We start from the raw sequence: 20,175 nt of genomic DNA, 5'->3' as shown, positions 1-20,175 counted from the left end.
TCGCACCTTAAGGGGGGGGTTCTGTCACGTTCCTGACCTGTTTTCCTTTGTTTTGTATTCATTTTAGTTGGTCAGGGCGTGAGTTGGGTGGGTTTGTCTATGTTTGTATTTCTATGTTGGGAGTTTGTGTTCGGCCTGGTATGATTCTCAATCAGAGACAGCTGTCAATCGTTGTCCCTGATTGAGAGTCATACTTAGGCAGCCTGGGTTTCACCTGTGTTTTGTGGGTGTTTGTTTCCTGTGTCAGTGTTTGGACCACACAGGACTGTTTAAGGTTAGTCACGTTTGTTATTTTGTAGGTTTAAGTGTTTTCTTGTTGTTTCATTAAATCATGAACACTTACCTCTCCGCATCTTGGTCTGATCCATGCTCCTCCTCGTCTGAGGAGGAGAACGACATTGACAGCCTTAACAGTGTATGTAAACTTCTGACCCATTGGGAATGTGATCAAAGAAATAAAGCTGAAATAAATCATTCTCTCTGCTATTATTCTGACATTTCACATTCTTAAAATAAAGTGGTATCGTAACTGACCTAAGACAGGATTTTTTTACTAGGATTAAATGTCAAGAATTGTGAAACTGAGTTTAAATGTATTTGGCTCAGGTGTATGTAAACTTCTGACTTCAACTGTGTATTTTGGTCACTCATAAGGCTTTTTTAAATGGGAATCAGGATCTCATAGACTGTCAGTTCTTGCATTCTCAGTTCTGCTTATGAATTTGGTGGTTACATTCCCACCTCATACCTTTACATTTACCAAACAAAGTGGCAGTGTTAGGCTGTTTATTGAAATGGTAGATTGAGCCTTTAAGTGTATGATATTTTTCAACAGGTACTTCATGCGGGCTATCGTCTGGAACACGACTGATGTCATACTAGATGAGACCAGCATCACCGGAGAGAATATGAGTGACATTTACGTCAAAGGGTACGGCAGAGCATGATTGGCTACTCAGTGGTACAGTATTGAGTGATTGGCTATTCATACGGATCATACTGTATTACTGAGCAAGCAAGGGTAGTGAACCCTACATTTTAAGTGTGCAAAAAAGAAGTGAAAACCATGTGCACAGCTGTCCATATACTTTAGATCTAGGTGCTGGTTCTAGCAGGAAAACATAGGTGTCCAAAACAAATGTAAAAAAATACACACAAGTAAAGACACAACCAACTTTGACTTCATAATTATGTTGAAATGTTTTCATTGCAGAGTGCATGAGAGTGTACCCCATTGCCGACTCGATTGGTGGCATACAGTAAACAGGGAATTGATAGAGAAATAATGATGTATGGTCAATCGAGTAAATAGGCGCAAGAGCAGTGGTGTCAAACTCATTTTGCCTTGGAGGCCGCATTCGGTGTTCAACGAGGTCTGAAGGGACGCACTGAATATTTGTTACAATTCCTCGCCGTCAAAATTTGCAAAAAATGGTGCTCTATCCATTGTTTTGGGAATTTCCGATGCTCCCTGACTGTCTAGCTTTCATTTTGGTGATTATAGCGAGCTGGAAACAGTCAAGAAACTGTGTGAATGCAGGTCCATTATCATTACTACACTGTTTCCATTTGGTTTTAGTCATTTTAAAGTATATTTATTTACAGATGGATGCCAGGTATGGAGGAGGACAAGCAGAAGACAGACGTCCATTACAGATCCCTGGATGGTGATGGCAACTTCAACTGGCGGTTCGTCTTTGGCTTTGACTACCTGCCCGCAGAGCAACTGTGCCTCGTTTCCAGGAAAGTGCGTTTGAAGAGATTTATTGTCTTATTTATTGCCTTTATTTAGCAGACACTTTTATCCAAAGTGACTTAGTCATGTGTGTTGTGCATACATTTTATGTATGCGTGGTACCAGGAATCAAACCCACTATTCTGGTGTTGCAAGCGCCATGCCCTACCAACTGAGCTAACACATTCTCTTTTACAGTTATGACCTAAAGTGAAACATTTTGAAAAATTAAGTAAAAGTTTGACCGTAAATATTAGTTTCAGAAATGTATATGTTAGTTTCAGAAACGTATATGTTGGGCAGATGTTGAGCTCCAGACTTACATCCAAATGTGTTTGTTTGGTTTGTTGTCAGGAGCATTTTTGGAATCTGGACCAAACCGAGTTTCGGACCCCCCCAAAGTTGATCGTCCAGATTTGGGACAATGACAAATTCTCACTGGATGACTATCTGGGTAAGATACATTTATTTCCTCTGATCTAAACTAACTGATACAAAGTGTTTCTCTTTTTCTCATCACTGGATGTCTCCAAATATCTGACTGACTGACTGGTTAACTCATTGAATTAATGTATGTTTATTGTCCATGAAGACAATAACAAGAAACATCCATCAGCATTTGAAAACCAATCTTATTTCAACCCAGGTCTGCAGTACATAACATATAACGGTGAATAGGAAATGTGGGAAGGAAACAGTGATATAAAGGGATTGCTAATGTAGTTTTTGTTGTATTTGGGACACAGGCACAGTTGAGCTGGACCTGCTTCATCTGATCCCCCCTGCCAAGACCCCTGAGAAATGCAGTCTGAAAATGTTACCAGGGGTTACAGGCTCCACACCTTCCAAACAACCACTGCCCAACTCTCTGTTCTCCCAGAAGTCTGTGCGGGGCTGGTGGCCCTGTATGATCGAGCAGGATGGGAAGCACATCCTGGGTGTAAGTCCTGTTGTAGTGAAACTGAGAGAGAAAATGGCAAATTCTAAGTTAATTTTCCCATTTTGCCATGAATACAGAAAATATTGCAATTCTACATATTCTGCCATGGGGCGGAGAGTATATTTTGTCGTTTTAAAGCTAATTTACTGCAGTTCTACAAATTGTTCCATTACTTATGCCATGTTCATACGATACCTGGATTAGAGCGACTAACAAAATTGTCATTTAGCAAACGTTTTTAACCAGAGCGACTTACAGGAGCTCAGCTCAAGGGCACGTCAGATTTTTCGCCTAGTCAGCTCTGGTATTTGAAACAGCGACCTTTCGGATACTGGCCCCTCTCTTAACCGCTAGACTACCTTTGTGCCCCCAAAATCAATGGAGGAACACTACCAAATAAAAAAATTGCACCTTGTGTTTTCTACTATTTTAATTCTCAACAGTAAGTTGAGACCCTGACACCGACCTAGCGTCCGCTTATGTTGATTATCGGTAGGGCCGGCCCTGCGGGCAACACACACGCTTGGACAGGACGCACCACACACACCAACCTTTCCCTTTGGGAATTTACTGTAACTGTGGTATGTGGTTGTCGTACCTAGCTACCTTAACCTTTCACGAGCCTCTACCCCGGGTCCGGGATCACCCCCCACCCCCCCCACACACTGATTAGCATAGCTAGCATAGCTTCACAAGTAGATAGTAGCATCTAAATATCATTAAATCACAAGTCCAAGACACCAGATGAAAGATACAGATCTTGTGAATAAAGCCACCATTTCAGATTTTTCAAATGTTTTACAGGGAAGACACAATATGTAAATCTATTAGCTAAACACGTTAGCAAAATACACCACTTTTCTAACTCCATCAGTTTCTTACTCCTTCAGGTGCTATCACCAATTCGGCTAAACTAAGATATTGATAGCCAATAACCTATAAAAAACCTCTTCAGATGACAGTCTGATAACATATTTATGGTATAGGATAGGTGTTGTTAGAAAAAAGTGCATATTTCAGGTAGAAATCACAGTTTACAATTGCACCGACCATCACAAATCGACTAGAATTACTAGATAGAGCAACGTGTATGACCAATTTACTCATCATAAAACATTTCATAAAAATAGACAAAGCATAGCAATGGAAAGACCCAGTTCTTGTGATTTCAGACCATATTTCAGATTTTCTAAGCGTTTTTCAGCGAAAACACAATAAATCGATAAGTTAGCATACCACATGTGCAAACGTTACCAGAGCATCGATTCCAGCCAAAGAGCGCTATAACGTAATCACCGCCAAAATATATTAATTTTTTCACTAACCTTCTCAGAATTCTTCAGATGACACTCCTGTAACATCATTTTACAACATACATATACAGTTTGTTCGAAAAGGTGCATATTTAGCCATACAAAACCGTGGTTACACAATAAAAATACTAGGAAATCAAGCCTCAATATGTCTGACGTCATCTATCAGAGTGATCTAGTTTAATTGAAAGCTAATCATATACTTGACTAAAAAATACAGGGTTGACAGGAATCGAAAGACAAATTAGTTCTTAATGCAACCGCTGACTTACATTTTTTAAATTATCCTTACTTTTCAATACAGGGTTCGCCAAGTGACGCGATAACAAACAAAATGGCGAAATATGCGTTTAAAATATTTCGACAGAACAACAATTTATCATATTAAATATTGCTTACTTTGAGCTGTTCTTCCATCATATTCTTGGGCAATGTATCCTTTCTATGTTATAAACGTCTTTTGGTCGATAGATGTCCTCTGTCCTTCGAAATGTCCACCACCAACGACCGACACCCCGAAACGTTTCCAAAGCTAAAAAGGGCACGACAAAGAAATTCCTCAAAATCGCACTAAACGGATATAAATTGCTATAAAACGGTTCAAATTAACTACATTATGATGTTTTTAACAACTATAACGACTGAAAACATGACCGGAGAAATCTAACTAGTTAAACAACGATTTGGAATGAGGCAGGTCCGATGCCTATCTTGCTTGTGGCGCGCGGAGAGAGAGAAAGGTAGTCCCACGTTTTGTGGTTTTATATGGGCTGGGATTGTGCAATAGACTCCATTCAAAACGTGATGACGTACAGACACCCAGAGGAAGACGTAGGCAGTGTCGGTTTCTTCATAGCATTCACTGTCGCCTTAAAAACAGACTCCAGATCAGGGGTAAAAAATTCTGAAATCTGACACCTGTCATGAAAAGTGCTGTAGATATTGTTCTGTACCACTCAGAGACAAAATTCCAACTTCTATAGAAACTAGAAGGTGTTTTCTATCCAATAATAACAATAATATGCATATTGTACGATCAAGAATTTAGCACGAGGCAGTTTAATTTGGAGACCCAAATATGCTAATGCAGAACAGCACCCCCTATAGTTGCAAGAAGTTAAGATGAATGAAAGCCTCTCTGGATAAGACTGATGTAAATGTAATATAAGTTAATACAGATTTCCTCAAAATACATTCTTATAGTGGATCAGGTGTCATTGTGGATGAATTTATAGCCAGAAATGCCTGCTCATAGGTGACAGTATTTAGTCACTTTGATCCTTTGCACAGTATTGATAAACATAATGACGAGAAATGGATGTCTGAAATCGCAAGCTTTAGGGCTAAATGTGTTTATAGATCACATAGCAGATGGATGAGAAAGTCTGTGGCGTGTTTATGACTGTCTCTGTATTCTCATAGGGGAAAGTGGAGATGACCCTGGAAATAGTGGAAGAGAGGGAGGTAGAAGAGAGGCCTGCTGGGAAGGGCCGGGACGAACCCAACATGAACCCCAAACTAGACTTTCCCAAGTAAGTGACCTTTCAACCATGTATGACAATAACATTGTAGCTTATACATTGTAAGTAGAATGTTTTAACATACAAACTACATAGCGCTATAACATTCAGTAACAACATGGCACCCAATAAGAGTCTACATTTCAAACTGGGCTTGCCTAGGCCTACCCCCTAAAAAAAATGTGTTTTGTTGTTTCTCTCTCCATACAGTCGCCCCGACACTTCCTTCTTCTGGTTCACCAGTCCATGCAAGACCATGAAGTTCATCATATGGCGCAGATTCAAATGGACCTTCATTGGTTTGATAGTCCTCCTGCTTGTGCTCTTGTTCCTTGGGATCCTGCTGTACTCCCTACCAGTAAGATATATGTCCTTGTAATCTATAATACGAATATATCTATGCCACTTAGAAGACACTTTCATCCATAGCAACTATAGTGAGTACATTGTGCATACATTTGTTGTGTTTGTATGTGATTCACTCATATAGTGTAAACAGGCAACGTGCATCATTCCTTTGATATGCTGAATTGCAACATAATATGGTCAAATTAAGCATAGCTGCATTTATTTGATCTGATAATAGAGTGCAATATTGCAATAATTCCACTCTGCGAATGCATCCTGCATATGAATATAACAGAGGATTTAACCTTACTTTAAATAAAAGTCAAAGATGTGTTTTATTAATTAAATATTTTCTCTTTCCTCTCCAGAACTACATCTCAATGAAAATTGTGAAGCCTTTCTCTTAGGAGTTACTCTACGGGGCAGCTGAGTACTATGCCTGTCTTCGTCCAAGGGATAAGGCGACAGAAGTCTTGACACTCAGGCCCTCACAAACTCTATGCAATGTATTCCTATCAGCGTTGTCTTCAGAGTTGCATGCATTATTTACATTTTTACACTTTATCAATCAAGGGTACACTTCACTTGCATTAAATACTGTAGCTACACAGCCCTTTTAATTGTCCTGTACCTGTACTGTTCTTACCTGTCTGTCTTTCCTTGAAATACCGAAAGCGAAAGGAAAGGGGATACCTAGTTAGTCGCACAACTGAATGCATTCAACCGATAATGTGTCTTCTGCATTTAATCAAATGCTATTTTGTATGCATGCTTTACTAAACCTAATATAGAGACTATATTACTAACTACTAACAACAAACACTGTTGTTGTGACTTCAAACAATGTCCCAACATTCTAATAAGCCACTTCCTTAGTGAGAAGGCCCCAGCGCATTTCCAAGAAAGGGCATGAGATAATTTCTTGGTTGCAACAAAAATCCCATTTAATTTACTCACAGAATGTCTAGGTATGTCATACAGTCCGGGTAAATCCAGGTATGTCACACAATAAATGTACATGGTTTCCATGTAAGCATAGACAGTTTTAGTATAAATATTAATTGGGATCTAACTCAAAAAGGTACACAAAATGATTAAGGTAAAATAGATGATTGTCTTGAAATCAAAAGTTTAAATCCAAAGGTATTAATCCACAAATGAAACAGTATTAATCACTCTAGTTTTTGGAAGGCATTTTTCTAGCAGGCTTCTATCCCGTTCTAATTCGGTTCCACCATAGAGGTAAAAAGAAGGCTCATCATTGTATCTGTTCTATAATGGCTTCTGAGACGGGATGGGCAGTGCAATTGAGGGCTATCTCCATTTTAAAGTAACTGTCCAGTGATAATCTCACTTTTAAAATGTCATGTTCTGATAACGCATACCCAAATAATGGTGTTGGCTCATCCTATACTAATTTGTAGCCAAGCAGAAATTGGAGAAAAAACACTTTAAAATCCCAACCTCAAGCGTGTGTCTCAACCAGAAAAACATGCTTGCTATTTCATCATAGAGGATGATGACATCCTCCTGAGGAGGATGAGCTGGCCAATCAGCGGTCTACTCGCATTAATATTGGACAGTTACTTTAAAGTAGTCCATTTCTTCTTATTCAACTTTTATGAGTCAGTAAACAAACTAAAAGGGTGCATACTGCCACCTGGAGTGTGTTATCTGAACAGGTTTTAAGCCAAGGTTGGGGATTTACTGCCACCTGCAGTTCTGGAATGTTTCCTCAGGAGTATAATTCATTGGCTGATCCCTCTTGATTACCTGGATGGAATTATGTGATCCTTCCTTAATTTAACCCACAGGAAGTCCCAAACAGTTGACTACTTTAAAATGGTGAAAGCCCTCAATGGCAATGTTCATGCTGAAACAGGTTCTATCCATTCAGAGTCCTCTTTCTACATGTATGGGTTCCACTGATGCATCTTAGCTTTAACCCATTATATTTCCATATAAACAGTTTCCATACTGTGAATAATAACTTTAACATATTGTCTTTTCACATACAAAATGGCTCTAACAACTGTTGTGTTCAAATTTCATTTATATCAATAGGCTTTTCTATGTTTTAATAAAGAACAATGAATATGTACAAACGTGGCGGTTGCGGATTTACTGTAAATGTTTCTCTCCACACTTATCCTGAAGGCAGCGTTTTAGATCACTTACTGACACCTGGCTGGTGTAGCGGTAGTTCCGCAGCCCTGCGGCACACATGGCTAAAAGTGTCCATTTCAGCAAACTCAAGTCAGGCAAAGCACATTAAGTTGTATAATTTGTATTGGGGATTCTACAGAAGTGGTTCAAATTGCTGTCCCCAATCAAAGTACTATTAAAAAAAACAGATAAGTCTTCAAACGTTGATTTATTTACTTTGAAATGTATTTATATCATAATATATTCTAATTAATTCCAAGTCAATTACAAACATTGTTAAATTAATATAGTACAAAGTCATTGTTTAAATACCCATTCCTATTGAGAGGTGGCTGTCCCACACCCTGACTCCTAAAATTCATGTTTGAAAATAAAGCAATTAAAGATTTTTGTAACACTTTTATCAAATCTTGAGTTGGTTAGTATTATTACATTGAAAGATACTGATCTAATTAGTACACTCTTAGAAAAAAGGGTTCCAAAGAGGTTATTTGCGGAGGGACAGGGTTGTACCAAGAACCATTTACATCTGAAGAACCCTTTTTGGAAGACAAGGGTTCATTATAAGGCAAAAGGTTCTACCTAGAACCTTTTTAATCCTAAGAACCGCTTTTCGAATGAAAGTGTTCTTTAATGATTTTTTGGTAGGAAAGCATTCTTTGGAAGGCAAGAGCTTCTGAACTGAATAAGCTTTTAAATAGTGCCTAAGCATTAGTGTTTACCTCAGTGTTTAAACTTTAACATCAGGAGTTTGAGTTATCCGATAGGGGTGGGAATGTTTTAAACTGTACCTACAGTATACTCCCAGTCGGTATTAGATAGAATGTCGCGGCCCCACCCGCTTTGGGGGAAAATGACCCGTGGTTACCCCATTGTCTCACAACAAAAACACCACCTTTTTGCTACCGACCAGAACATTAAGCTAGCCAAGACCAACTAACCCAAACAAACTGACTATATGAAACGAGTTAAATGCTTTACCTGTGATTAAATGTTTTCCACACACATAGCTACGTGTAGACTACTTGGACACTGAGTTCTCACATTTTCCCACTCTCCCACACTGAATAGCCTGAAGCCACAGCGCTCTTCTCGCAGGATCTATTTGTGCATTGTGAACTGTAGGTCGTGATTTTTGACAAGTTACATGTACAACAACACAGCATCTTTTCGGCATGTTTTGTTATTTCTGTTGAACAGAAAATTACATTTTTTACATGGGGGTCAACGGGAAAGAATGTTTGTTTCCCCCAATTTGTGGGTGTGATCGAGGGGAATGACTTCTTATGGCGTGAATATCGACCATCGAGTATATGGGAATATTTGTAAATGTGTCTGGTATTCCTGATGTGTCTGGTATTCCTGTGTGTCAGGTAGTTTTTAAACCAATTACACGCAGCCTGATCCAGGCCTATGACCAGGTCTAAAGCCAGATTGATGAACATTTACAATTTTTATTTTTTTATTTAACCTTTATTTAACCAGGTAGGCAAATTGAGAACACGTTCTCATTTACAATTGCGACCTGGCCAAGATAAAGCAAAGCAGTTCGACACATACAACAACACATAGTTACACATGGAGTAAAACAACATATAGTCAATAATACAGTGAAAAAAATAAAAAATAAGTCTATATACAATGTGAGCAAGTGAGGTGAGATAAGGGAGGTGAAGGCAAACAAATATATGTATAAATAAATAAAAATATAAAAGGCCATGGAGGCGAAGTGAGTACAACACAGCACGTAAAATAAAAACTAAAAAAACAATGGAATGGTTGGTTTGCGGTGGAAGAAAGTGCAAAGTAGAGACAGAAATAAAGGGGTGCAAAGGAGCAAAATAAATTAATAAATAAATACAGTAGGTAAAGAGGTAGTTGTTTGGGCTAAATTGTAGATGGGTTATATACAGGTGCAGTAATCTATGAGCTGCTCTGACAGCTGGTGCTTAAAGCTAGTGAGGGAGATAGGTGTTTCCAGTTTCAGAGATTTTTGTAGTTCGTTCCAGTCATTGGCAGCAGAGAACTGGAAGGAGAGGCGTCCAAAGGAAGAATTGGTTTTGGGGGTGACTAGAGAGATATACCTGCTGGAGCGCGTGCTACAGGTAGGTGCTGCTATGGTGACCAGCGAGCTGAGATAAGGGGGGACTTTACCTAGCAGGGTCTTGTAGATGACCTGGAACCAGTGGGTTTGGCGACGAGTATGAAGCGAGGGCCAGCCAACGAGAGTGTACAGGTCGCAGTGGTGGGTAGTATATGGGGCTTTGGTGACAAAACGGATGGCACTGTGATAGACTGCATCCAATTTATTGAGTAGGGTTTTGGAGGCTATTTTGTAAATGACATCACCGAAGTCGAGGATTGGTAGGATGGTCAGTTTTACAAGGGTATGTTTGGCAGCATGAGTAAAGGATGCTTTGTTGCGGAATAGGAAGCCAATTCTAGATTTGACTTTGGATTGGAGATGTTTGATGTGAGTCTGGAAGGAGAGTTTGCAGTCTAACCAGACACCTAGGTATTTGTAGGTGTCCACATATTCTAAGTCAGAGCCGTCCAAAGTAGTGATGTTGGACAGGCGGGCAGGAGCAGGCAGCGATCGGTTGAAGAGCATGCATTTGGTTTTACTTGTATTTAAGAGCAGTTGGAGGCCACGGAAGGAGAGTTGTATGGCATTGAAGCTCGCCTGGAGGGTTGTTAACACAGTGTCAAAAGAAGGGCCAGAAGTATACAGAATAGTGTCGTCTGCGTAGAGGTGGATCAGAGAATCACCAGCAGCAAGAGCGACATCATTGATGTAAACAGAGAAGAGAGTCGGTCCAAGAATTGAACCCTGTGGCACCCCCATAGAGACTGCCAGAGGCCCGGACAACAGACCCTCCGATTTGACACACTGAACTCGATCAGAGAAGTAGTTGGTGAACCAGGCGAGGCAATCATTAGAGAAACCAAGGCTGTCGAGTCTGCCAATGAGGATGTGGTGATTGACAGAGTCAAAGGCCTTGGCCAGGTCAATGAATACGGCTGCACAGTATTGTTTCCTATCGATGGCGGTTACGATATCGTTTATGACCTTGAGCGTGGCTGAGGTGCACCCATGACCAGCTCTGAAACCAGATTGCATTGCGGAGAAGGTGTGGTGGGATTCGAAATGGTCGGTAATCTGTTTGTTGACTTGGCTTTCGAAGACCTTAGAAAGGCAGGGTAGGATAGATATAGGTCTGTAGCAGTTAGGGTCAAGGGTGTCCCCCCCTTTGAAGAGGGGGATAACCGCAGCTGCTTTCCAATCTTTGGGGATCTCAGACGACACGAAAGAGAGGTTGAAGAGGCTAGTAATAGGGGTGGCAACAATTTCAGCAGATAGTTTTAGAAAGAAAGGGTCCAGATTATCTAGCCCGGCTGATTTGTAAGGGTCCAGATTTTGCAGCTCATTTAGAACATCAGCTGACTGTATTTGGGAGAAAGAGAAATGGGGAAGGCTTGGGCGAGTAGCAGAGGGGAGGGCAGTGCTGTTGTCCGGGGTGGGGGTAGCCAGGTGGAAAGCATGGCCAGCCGTAGAAAAATGCTTATTGAAATTCTCGATTATAGTGGATTTGTCGGTGGTGACAGTGTTTCCTATCTTCAGAGCGGTTGGAAGCTGGGAGGAGGTGTTCTTATTCTCCATGGACTTTACGGTGTCCCAGAACTTTTTTGAATTTGTGTTGCAGGAAGCAAATTTCTGCTTGAAATAGCTAGCCTTGGCTGTTCTAACTGCCTGTGTATATTGGTTTCTGGCTTCCCTGAAAAGTTGCATATCACGGGGGCTGTTCGATGCTAATGCAGAACGCCATAGGATGTTTTTCTGTTGGTTAAGGGCAGTCAGGTCAGGAGAGAACCAAGGGCTATATCTGTTCCTGGTTCTAAATTTCTTGAATGGGGCATGCTTATTCAAGATGGTGAGGAAGGCATTTTTAAAAAATGACCAGGCATCCTCTACTGACGGGATGAGATCAATATCCTTCCAGGATACCCCGGCCAGGTCGATTAGAAAGGCCTGCTCGCTGAAGTGTTTCAGGGAGCGTTTGACAGTGATGAGTGGAGGTCGTTTGACCGCTGACCCATTACGGATGCAGGCAATGAGGCAGTGATCGCTGAGATCTTGGTTGAAAACAGCAGAGGTGTATTTGGAGGGCAAGTTTGTTAGGATGATATCTATGAGGGTACCCGTGTTTACGGAATTGGGGTGGTACCTGGTAGGTTCATTTATAATTTGTGTGAGATTGAGGGCATCAAGCTTAGATTGTAGGGTGGCTGGGGTGTTGAGCATGTTCAAATTTAGGTCGCCTAGCAGCACGAGCTCTGAAGATAGATGGGGGGCAATCAGTTCACATATAGTGTCCAGAGCACAGCTGGGGGCAGAGGGTGGTCTATAGCAGGCGGCAACGGTGAGAGACTTGTTTTTAGAGAGGTGGATTTTTAAAAGTAGAAGTTCAAATTGTTTGGGAACAGACCTGGATAGTATAACAGAACTCTGCAGGCAGTCTTTGCAGTAGATTGCAACACCGCCCCCTTTGGCCGTTCTATCTTGTCTGAAAATCTTGTAATTGGGGATGAAAATGTCTGAATTTTTGGTGGTCTTTCTAAGCCAGGATTCAGACACGGCTAAAACATCCGGGTTGGCAGAGTGTGCTAAAGCAGTGAACAAAACAAACTTAGGGAGGAGGCTTCTAATGTTAACATGCATGAAGCCAAGGCTATTACGGTTACAGAAGTCATCAAAAGAGAGCGCCTGGGGAATAGGAGTGGAGCCAGGTACTGCAGGGCCTGGATTCACCTCTACATCACCAGAGGAACAGAGGAGGAGTAGGATAAGGGTACGGCTAAAAGCTATGAGAATTGGTCGCCTAGAGCTACTAGAGCAGAGAGTAAAAGGAGGTTTCTGGGGGCGATAAAATAGTTTAAAGGAATAATGTACAGACAAAGGTATGGTAGGATGTGAATACAGTGGAGGTAAACCTAGGTATTGAGTGATGATGAGAGAGATATTGTCTCTAGAAACATCATTGAAACCAGGTGATGTCATCGCATATGTGGGTGGTGGAACTGAGAGGTTGGATATGGTATAGAGAGCAGGGCAGGGCAATACATTTCTTAGATAAGAAAGTTCTTAGTTGAGAGTTAGGAGGGTGAGAGAGGGGGGTGTCCTTTAATAGTAGCCTCCAACAAAATCCAAGTAGAATCAGACATTCCCCAGGGCAGCTGTCTAGGCCCCTTAATCTTTACTAATGCCCTGCCACTGGCTGAGTAAAGCCTGTGTCTTCATATATGCAGATGACTCAACACTATACACGTCAGCAAGTTAAATCACTGCAATACTTAAAGAGCTGCAGTCAGTTTCAGAATGGGTGGCAAGTAATAAGCTAGTCCTAAACATTTCAAAAACGAAAAGCATTGTATTTGGAACGAATCATTCACTAAACCCTAAACCTCAACTAAATCTTGCAATGAATAATGTGGAAATTGAGCAAGTCGAGGAGACTAAACTGCTTGGAGTAACCCTGGATTGTAAACTTGTGGTCAAAACATATTGATGCAACAGTAGCTAAGATGGGGAGAGGTCTGTCAATAATAAAGCGCTGCTCTGCCTTCTTAACAACAATATCAACAAGGCAGGTCCTACAGGCCCTAGTTTTGTCGCACCTGGACTACTGCCCAGTCGTGTGATCAGGTGCCACAAAGAGGGACTTGGAATAATTACAACTGGCCCAAAACAGGGCAGCACGGCTGGCCCGTAAATGTACACGTATAGCTAACATTAATAATATGCATGTCAATCTCTCATGACTCAAAATAGAGGAGAGATTGACTTCATCACTACTTGTTTTTTTACTCAAGCAGTAAAATCAGATAAAAAAACAGTGAGGACTGAAGAATCACATACAGGTACAAACACACATACGAACACATAACATACACACTATACACATATGTACACTTGGATTGTGTGTTGTAGTAGAGTAGGGGCCAGAAGGCACACAATGTATTGTGAAATCTTTGGTAAAATGTATTTTAATGTTTAGAAATTGTATTATAATGTATATTACTGCCATAATAAATACAAATGATTCTAATACTTTTGCTAGGTAAGAAAGTTTAGAAATAGGGCAATCATTATTTAGGGCACAAGGGTTACCACCTTTGTGGAAAGGGAGCACATGGGCCGACTTCTAAACCCTTGTGATAGCACCAGATATGATCGTCAAATAAAAAAATCTGGGTTAATGATTCCGCAATCAAGGGGGCAGAGAGCTGCAGTAAAAACGGGTCAAGCATATCAACCCCGCATGGATGTTTTAACTTCAATCTTAAGCAAGGCCTTCAGCACATCACAGGTACAGTAGTAACTTGTTGAAATTAAAACACAAATTCACTAGTAGTTGACAGGTTATCATTCAGGTCAGCTAGAGGATGGGAGCAGGAAGAGCAGAGAACTGACTGACAACGGTTATTTAGAACACCATTTCTCTCAAATAAAAATGTACTAATGTAATGCTCATAATGTCCAGGAGGGGAATTCTGTTCACTGTGCAACCCAATATGCATTCCATACAGTGTATTGCATTTGGAGCTATGGGGCCAGAGTAAAAAGCCAGCAGCAACTCGTGCGACCCCCTCAAAAAGTAAACATTTGGTTAGTAGAGACCCTACTGAGTATTTTCCACCCCAGTATTCCATATACAGTGTATTGCATTTGGGGCTATGGAGTGGTGGAGTGAAAGGCCAGCAGCAGGCCGTGCAACTCAGTCCCCCTCAAAAACTAAGGGAATGCAGGCGACAAGTTTAGATCTGCATATTATGCCCATTGAACCGCATTGGGCTTATTCAGGACAGATTTTGGCGACAGTGAGCCCTCTCACCTCGCCTCTTCCTCTCTGCTGAAACTAGTGAGCGAAACAGCGCTGCTCTGTCTTACTACATGTAGCCCATGTATCTGAAGCTGTCTGCCCAGAAACAGTATGACATGCCATACTCCTTCTGTCCAGACATCATCAGATACATGGTCTACACATACGGAGACAGAGGGGGGATGTTTCGCTCGCTCGGATGCCTTATCTGAGATCATAAATCCGGCCCTAGCTATTTGGTGGCACAAGTGGGGACACTTCAGGTTGAGGAGTACGTTTCACACATCCCCATGTGCTACATTCATCCCTGAAATGTACCCAACAGCGACCCCAGTGCAATAGTAGAACGAAGTCACTAAGCACCACAGACAGATGCTGGCACTAAGACCGGACTCAGTCAGCTGTATAAGGAAATAAGCAAACAGGAAACCACTCACCCAGAGGCGGCGCTCCTAGTGGCCGGAGACTTTAATGCAGGGAAACTTAAATCAGTTCTACCAAATTTCTATCAACATGTTAAATGTGCAACCAGAGGAAAAACAAATCTAGATCACCTGTACTCCACACACAGACACGCGTACAAAGCTCTCTCACACTACACCGGCGTTCGACGCTCGTCTTATGTGGCAGGGCTTGCAAACTATTACAGACTATAATGGGAAGCACAGCCGCGAGCTGCCCAGTGACACAAGCCTACCAGACGAGCTAAATCACTTCTATGCTTGCTTCGAGGCAAGCAACACTGAGGCATGCATGAGAGCATTAGCTGTTACGGACGACTGTGTTATCATGCTCTCCGTAGCCGATGTGAGTAAGACCTTTAAACAGGTCAACATACACAAGGCTGCGGGGCCAGATGGATTACCAGGACGTGTACTCCGAGCATGCACTGACTAACTGACAAGTGTCTTCACTGACATTTTCACCCTGTCCCTGACCGAGTCTGTAATACCAACATGTTTCAAGCAGACCACCATAGTCCCTGTGCCCAAGAACACCAAGGTAACCTGCCTAAATGACTACTGACCCGTAGCATTACATTTACATTACATTTAAGTCATTTAGCAGACGCTCTTATCCAGAGCGACTTACAAATTGGTGCATTCACCTTATGATATCCAGTGGAACAACCACTTTACAATAGTGCATCTAACTCTTTTAAGGGGGGGGGGGTTAGAAGGATTACTTTATCCTATCCTAGGTATTCCTTAAAGAGGTGGGGTTTCAGGTGTCTCCGGAAGGTGGTGATTGACTCCGCTGACCTGGCGTCGTGAGGGAGTTTGTTCCACCATTGGGGTGCCAGAGCAGCGAACAGTTTTGACTGGGCTGAGCGGGAACTGTACTTCCTCAGAGGTAGGGAGGCGAGCAGGCCAGAGGTGGATGAACGCAGTGCCCTTGTTTGGGTGTAGGGCCTGATCAGAGCCTGAAGGTACGGAGGTGCCGTTCCCCTCACAGCTCCGTAGGCAAGCACCATGGTCTTGTAGCGGATGCGAGCTTCAACTGGAAGCCAGTGGAGAGAGCGGAGGAGCGGGGTGACGTGAGAGAACTTGTGAAAGTTGAACACCAGACGGGCTGCGGCGTTCTGGATGAGTTGTAGGGGTTTAATGGCACAGGCAGGGAGCCCAGCCAACAGCGAGTTGCAGTAATCCAGACGGGAGATGACAAGTGCCTGGATTAGGACCTGCGCCGCTTCCTGCGTGAGGCAGGGTCGTACTCTGCGAATGTTGTAGAGCATGAACCTACAGGAACGGGTCACCGCCTTGATGTTAGTTGAGAACGACAGGGTGTTGTCCAGGATCACGCCAAGGTTCTTAGCACTCTGGGAGGAGGACACAATGGAGTTGTCAACCGTGATGGCGAGATCATGGAACGGGCAGTCCTTCCCCGGGAGGAAGAGCAGCTCCGTCTTGCCGAGGTTCAGCTTGAGGTGGTGATCCGTCATCCACACTGATATGTCTGCCAGACATGCAGAGATGCGATTCACCACCTGGTTATCAGAGGGGGGAAAGGAGAAGATTAATTGTGTGTCGTCTGCATAGCAATGATAGGAGAGACCATGTGAGGATATGACAGAGCCAAGTGACTTGGTGTATAGCGAGAATAGGAGAGGGCCTAGAACAGAGCCCTGGGGGACACCAGTGGTGAGAGCACGTGGTGCGGAGACAGATTCTCGCCACGCCACCTGGTAGGAGCGACCTGTCAGGTAGGACGCAATCCAAGCGTGGGCCGCGCCGGAGATGCCCAGCTCGGAGAGGGTGGAGAGGAGGATCTGATGGTTCACAGTATCAAAGGCAGCCGATAGGTCTAGAAGGATGAGAGCAGAGGAGAGAGAGTTAGCTTTAGCAGTGCGGAGCGCCTCCGTGACACAGAGAAGAGCAGTCTCAGTTGAATGACTAGTCTTGAAACCTGACTGATTTGGATCAAGAAGGTCATTCTGAGAGAGATAGCAGGAGAGCTGGCCAAGGACGGCACGTTCAAGAGTAGCACTCACGTCTGTAGCCATGAAGTGCTTTGAAATTCACCCACTCCAATTTGCATACCTCCCCAACAGATTCACAGATGATGCAATCTCTATTGCACTCCACACTGCCCTTTCCCACCTGCGCAAAAGGAACACCTATGTGAGAATGCTATTCATTGACTACAGCTCAGCATTCAACACCATAGTGCCCTCAAAGCTCATCACTAAGCAAAGGACCCTTGGACTAAACACCTCCCTCTGCAACTGGATCCTGGACTTCCTGACTTCGCCTCCAGGTGGTAAGGGTAGGTAACAACACATCTGCCATGCTGATCCTCAACACGGGAGCTCATCAGGGGTGCATGCTCAGTCCTCTCCTGTACTCCCTGTTCACCCATGACTGCATGGCCAAGCAAGACTCCAACACCATCATTAAGTTTGCCGACGACACAACAGTGGTAGGCCTAATCACCGACAACGATGAGACAGCCTATAGGGAGGAGGTCAGAGACCTGGCAGTGTGGTGCCAGGATAACTACCTCTCCCTCAACGTGATCAAGACAAAGGAGATGAGTGTGGACTACAGGAAAAGGAGGACCGAGCACGTCCTCATTCTCATCAACGGGACTGTAGTGGAGCAGGTTGAGAGCTTCAAGTTCCTTGGTGTCCACATCACCAACAAACTATCATGGTCCAAACACACTAAGATAACGTCTATTCCCCCTCAGGAGACTGAAAAGAGCATCCTGACTGGCTGCATCACTGCCTGATATGGCAACTGCTCGGCCTCCGACCGCAAGGCACCACAGAGGGTAGTGCATATGGCCCAGTACATCACTGGGGCCAAGCTTCCTGCCATCCAGGACCTCTATACCAGGCGGTGTCAGTGGAAGCCCCTAAAAATTGGCAACGACTCCAGCCACCCTGGTCATAGACTGTTCTCTCTGCTACCGCACGGCAAGCAGTACCGGAGCGCCAAGCCTAGGTCCAAAATGCTTCTTAACAGCTTCTACCCCCAAGCCATAAGACTCCTGAACAGCTAATCAAAGGGCTACCCAGACTATTTGCATTGCCCCCCCCCCCCTCTTTTACACTGCTGCTACTCTCTGTTTATTATCTATGCATAGTCACTTTAACTCTACGTACATGTACACATTACCTCAATTACCTCGACTAACCGGTGCCCCCGCACATTGACTCTGTACCGGTACCAACTGTATATAGCCTTGCTATTGTTATTTTACTGCTGCTGTTGAATTATTTGTTACTTTTATTTTAAATGTTTTACTTATCTATTTTTTACTTAACACTTATTTTTCTTAAAACTGCATTTTTGGTTAAGGGATTGGAAGTAAGCATTTCACTGTAAGGTCTACACCCGCATTTGACAAATTTGATTTGATCACTCGGCTCTCAGCTGCTCAACATGCAGTAAGTCATTGTTTTGCAGGCCAGGAGTGTCCGTATAGCCTCTCCCCGCTAACTATTGGTTTAATTTAAACAACATTGTTCCATAATGTTACAGTATTAGCTAAACCTGTTCAGTTTACTAGTAGTATGCAAATGTTTGGTGGCACCAAAAGAAAGGAAAATGTTGTGTGTCTGGTAAAATAATCTGTAGTATTGTGTAGGCTGTAGCAATATCTTATTCGTTAGCTATGATTTTAAGTAGGTTTATCTAGCTGTCTTATTTTGTATTTGTTCAATGCCTCAATTGATTTCAGAAGTTATATTGGATATACCGTATGTCTGTACAGATTCCTGGTTCGAATCAACCCAAGATGATGAACCCTAAAGATGGGAAAAAGTGCATGACAAGGTGGCCCAGAGGAATTCAGCTGTTCTGAATGAAGACCTGAATACACACATACACACACGCGATACCAGCTTGATATGTCCCTTGTCACCTGTGTTTTTACCCACAGAGTAACAGCTCTGGTGCTCTCTGTCTCATTCTATTATTTCTTGCTCTATGCTTGACCTAGGGTTTGAGAAGAGCTGACAAATAGAACTGAGTAGGATTGCTAGGGAGCCCCATGAGGAGCACCTGATACTGCACTGACTTCTCTGTTCTGGATGCTCTCCTTCCCAAACTGTCCTATTGTGTTTCACCGCCTCTGAACCCCCTTACCCCAAATAGAGTTGCCCCTGATCCTAGATCTATGATCAATCCCAATTTTAACTCCCTCTCTTTGTCGCTCTCTCCCCATTAAATTAGTGTTGAAATCATGTTCTTATTTGGTTAACTGTTGTTACTTATATTGTCAATTCTGTTGTTTAATTAGTTTTTTTATGTTTTTACCACTTTGAATACATTTATTTTATCTTCAAATGTATTGTTTTTCTTACATTTAGATTTCAGAGAGAATTTCAGTGTACATTTACAGCAGTATCATGGCACCAGAATTGCAAGCTTAATACTGTAATTATGCTTTGCAGCAGAGATCATGTAAAATATTTCACAGTAGTATTTTCCTTACTGTAAAACATTACAGCATTCCTCTAAATTTACAGCAGGGATGCTGTAATATGTTTTACAATAAGGAAAATAGTACTGTAAAATATATTACACCATCTCTGCGGTTAACAAAATTACAGTATTAAGCTTGCAACTCTGGTGGTAGTATAATGCTGTAAATTTACAGGGAAAAGTTTTACGGTGTAACTCACAATTAAACCATGACCTGTAAATATGTAAAAATATTTCACAAATGTTGACCATATGTCACTTAAGCAATAAGGCACGAGGGGTTGTGGTATATGGCCAATATGCCACGGCTAAGGGCTGTTCTTATGCACGACGCATCGCGG

General features: G+C 42.5%; 2 protein-coding genes across 3 annotated transcripts in view; one reads left to right on the top strand and one right to left on the bottom strand.

Annotated features, from left to right (window-relative positions):
• LOC139577843 (myoferlin-like) overlaps positions 1-7,965 on the top strand; it is a 67,630-nt gene extending 59,665 nt beyond the window's left edge. For both annotated transcript variants that reach the window (XM_071405001.1, XM_071405003.1), the window contains 7 exons: positions 836-931; positions 1,606-1,747; positions 2,090-2,189; positions 2,482-2,675; positions 5,411-5,520; positions 5,719-5,866; positions 6,225-7,965. In XM_071405001.1, coding sequence (XP_071261102.1) covers positions 836-931; positions 1,606-1,747; positions 2,090-2,189; positions 2,482-2,675; positions 5,411-5,520; positions 5,719-5,866; positions 6,225-6,263 — 829 coding nt within the window. In that variant the 3' untranslated portion in view covers positions 6,264-7,965. The remainder of the gene's footprint in view (positions 1-835; positions 932-1,605; positions 1,748-2,089; positions 2,190-2,481; positions 2,676-5,410; positions 5,521-5,718; positions 5,867-6,224) is intronic.
• Positions 7,966-15,945: 7,980 nt separating this feature from the next.
• Positions 15,946-17,376, bottom strand: LOC139567858 (uncharacterized). Its single transcript, XM_071389446.1, has 2 exons — positions 17,086-17,376; positions 15,946-16,890 (listed from the first exon to the last, which is right to left on the bottom strand). Exon 2 carries the CDS (start codon positions 16,843-16,845, stop codon positions 16,096-16,098), a length of 750 nt encoding a protein of 249 aa, XP_071245547.1. The 5' UTR covers positions 16,846-16,890; positions 17,086-17,376; the 3' UTR covers positions 15,946-16,095.
• Positions 17,377-20,175: the final 2,799 nt, after the last annotated feature.

Source organism: Salvelinus alpinus, chromosome 1 (assembly GCF_045679555.1).
Source record: "Salvelinus alpinus chromosome 1, SLU_Salpinus.1, whole genome shotgun sequence".
In the NCBI taxonomy this organism is placed as follows: domain Eukaryota; kingdom Metazoa; phylum Chordata; class Actinopteri; order Salmoniformes; family Salmonidae; genus Salvelinus; species Salvelinus alpinus.
This window is presented reverse-complemented; position numbering and strand designations above follow the sequence as displayed.

Coding starts and splice junctions, on each gene's coding strand:
- LOC139567858 (XM_071389446.1), bottom strand. CDS start 16,845: ATGACGGATCACCACCTCAAGCTGAACCTCGGCAAGACGGAGCTGCTC.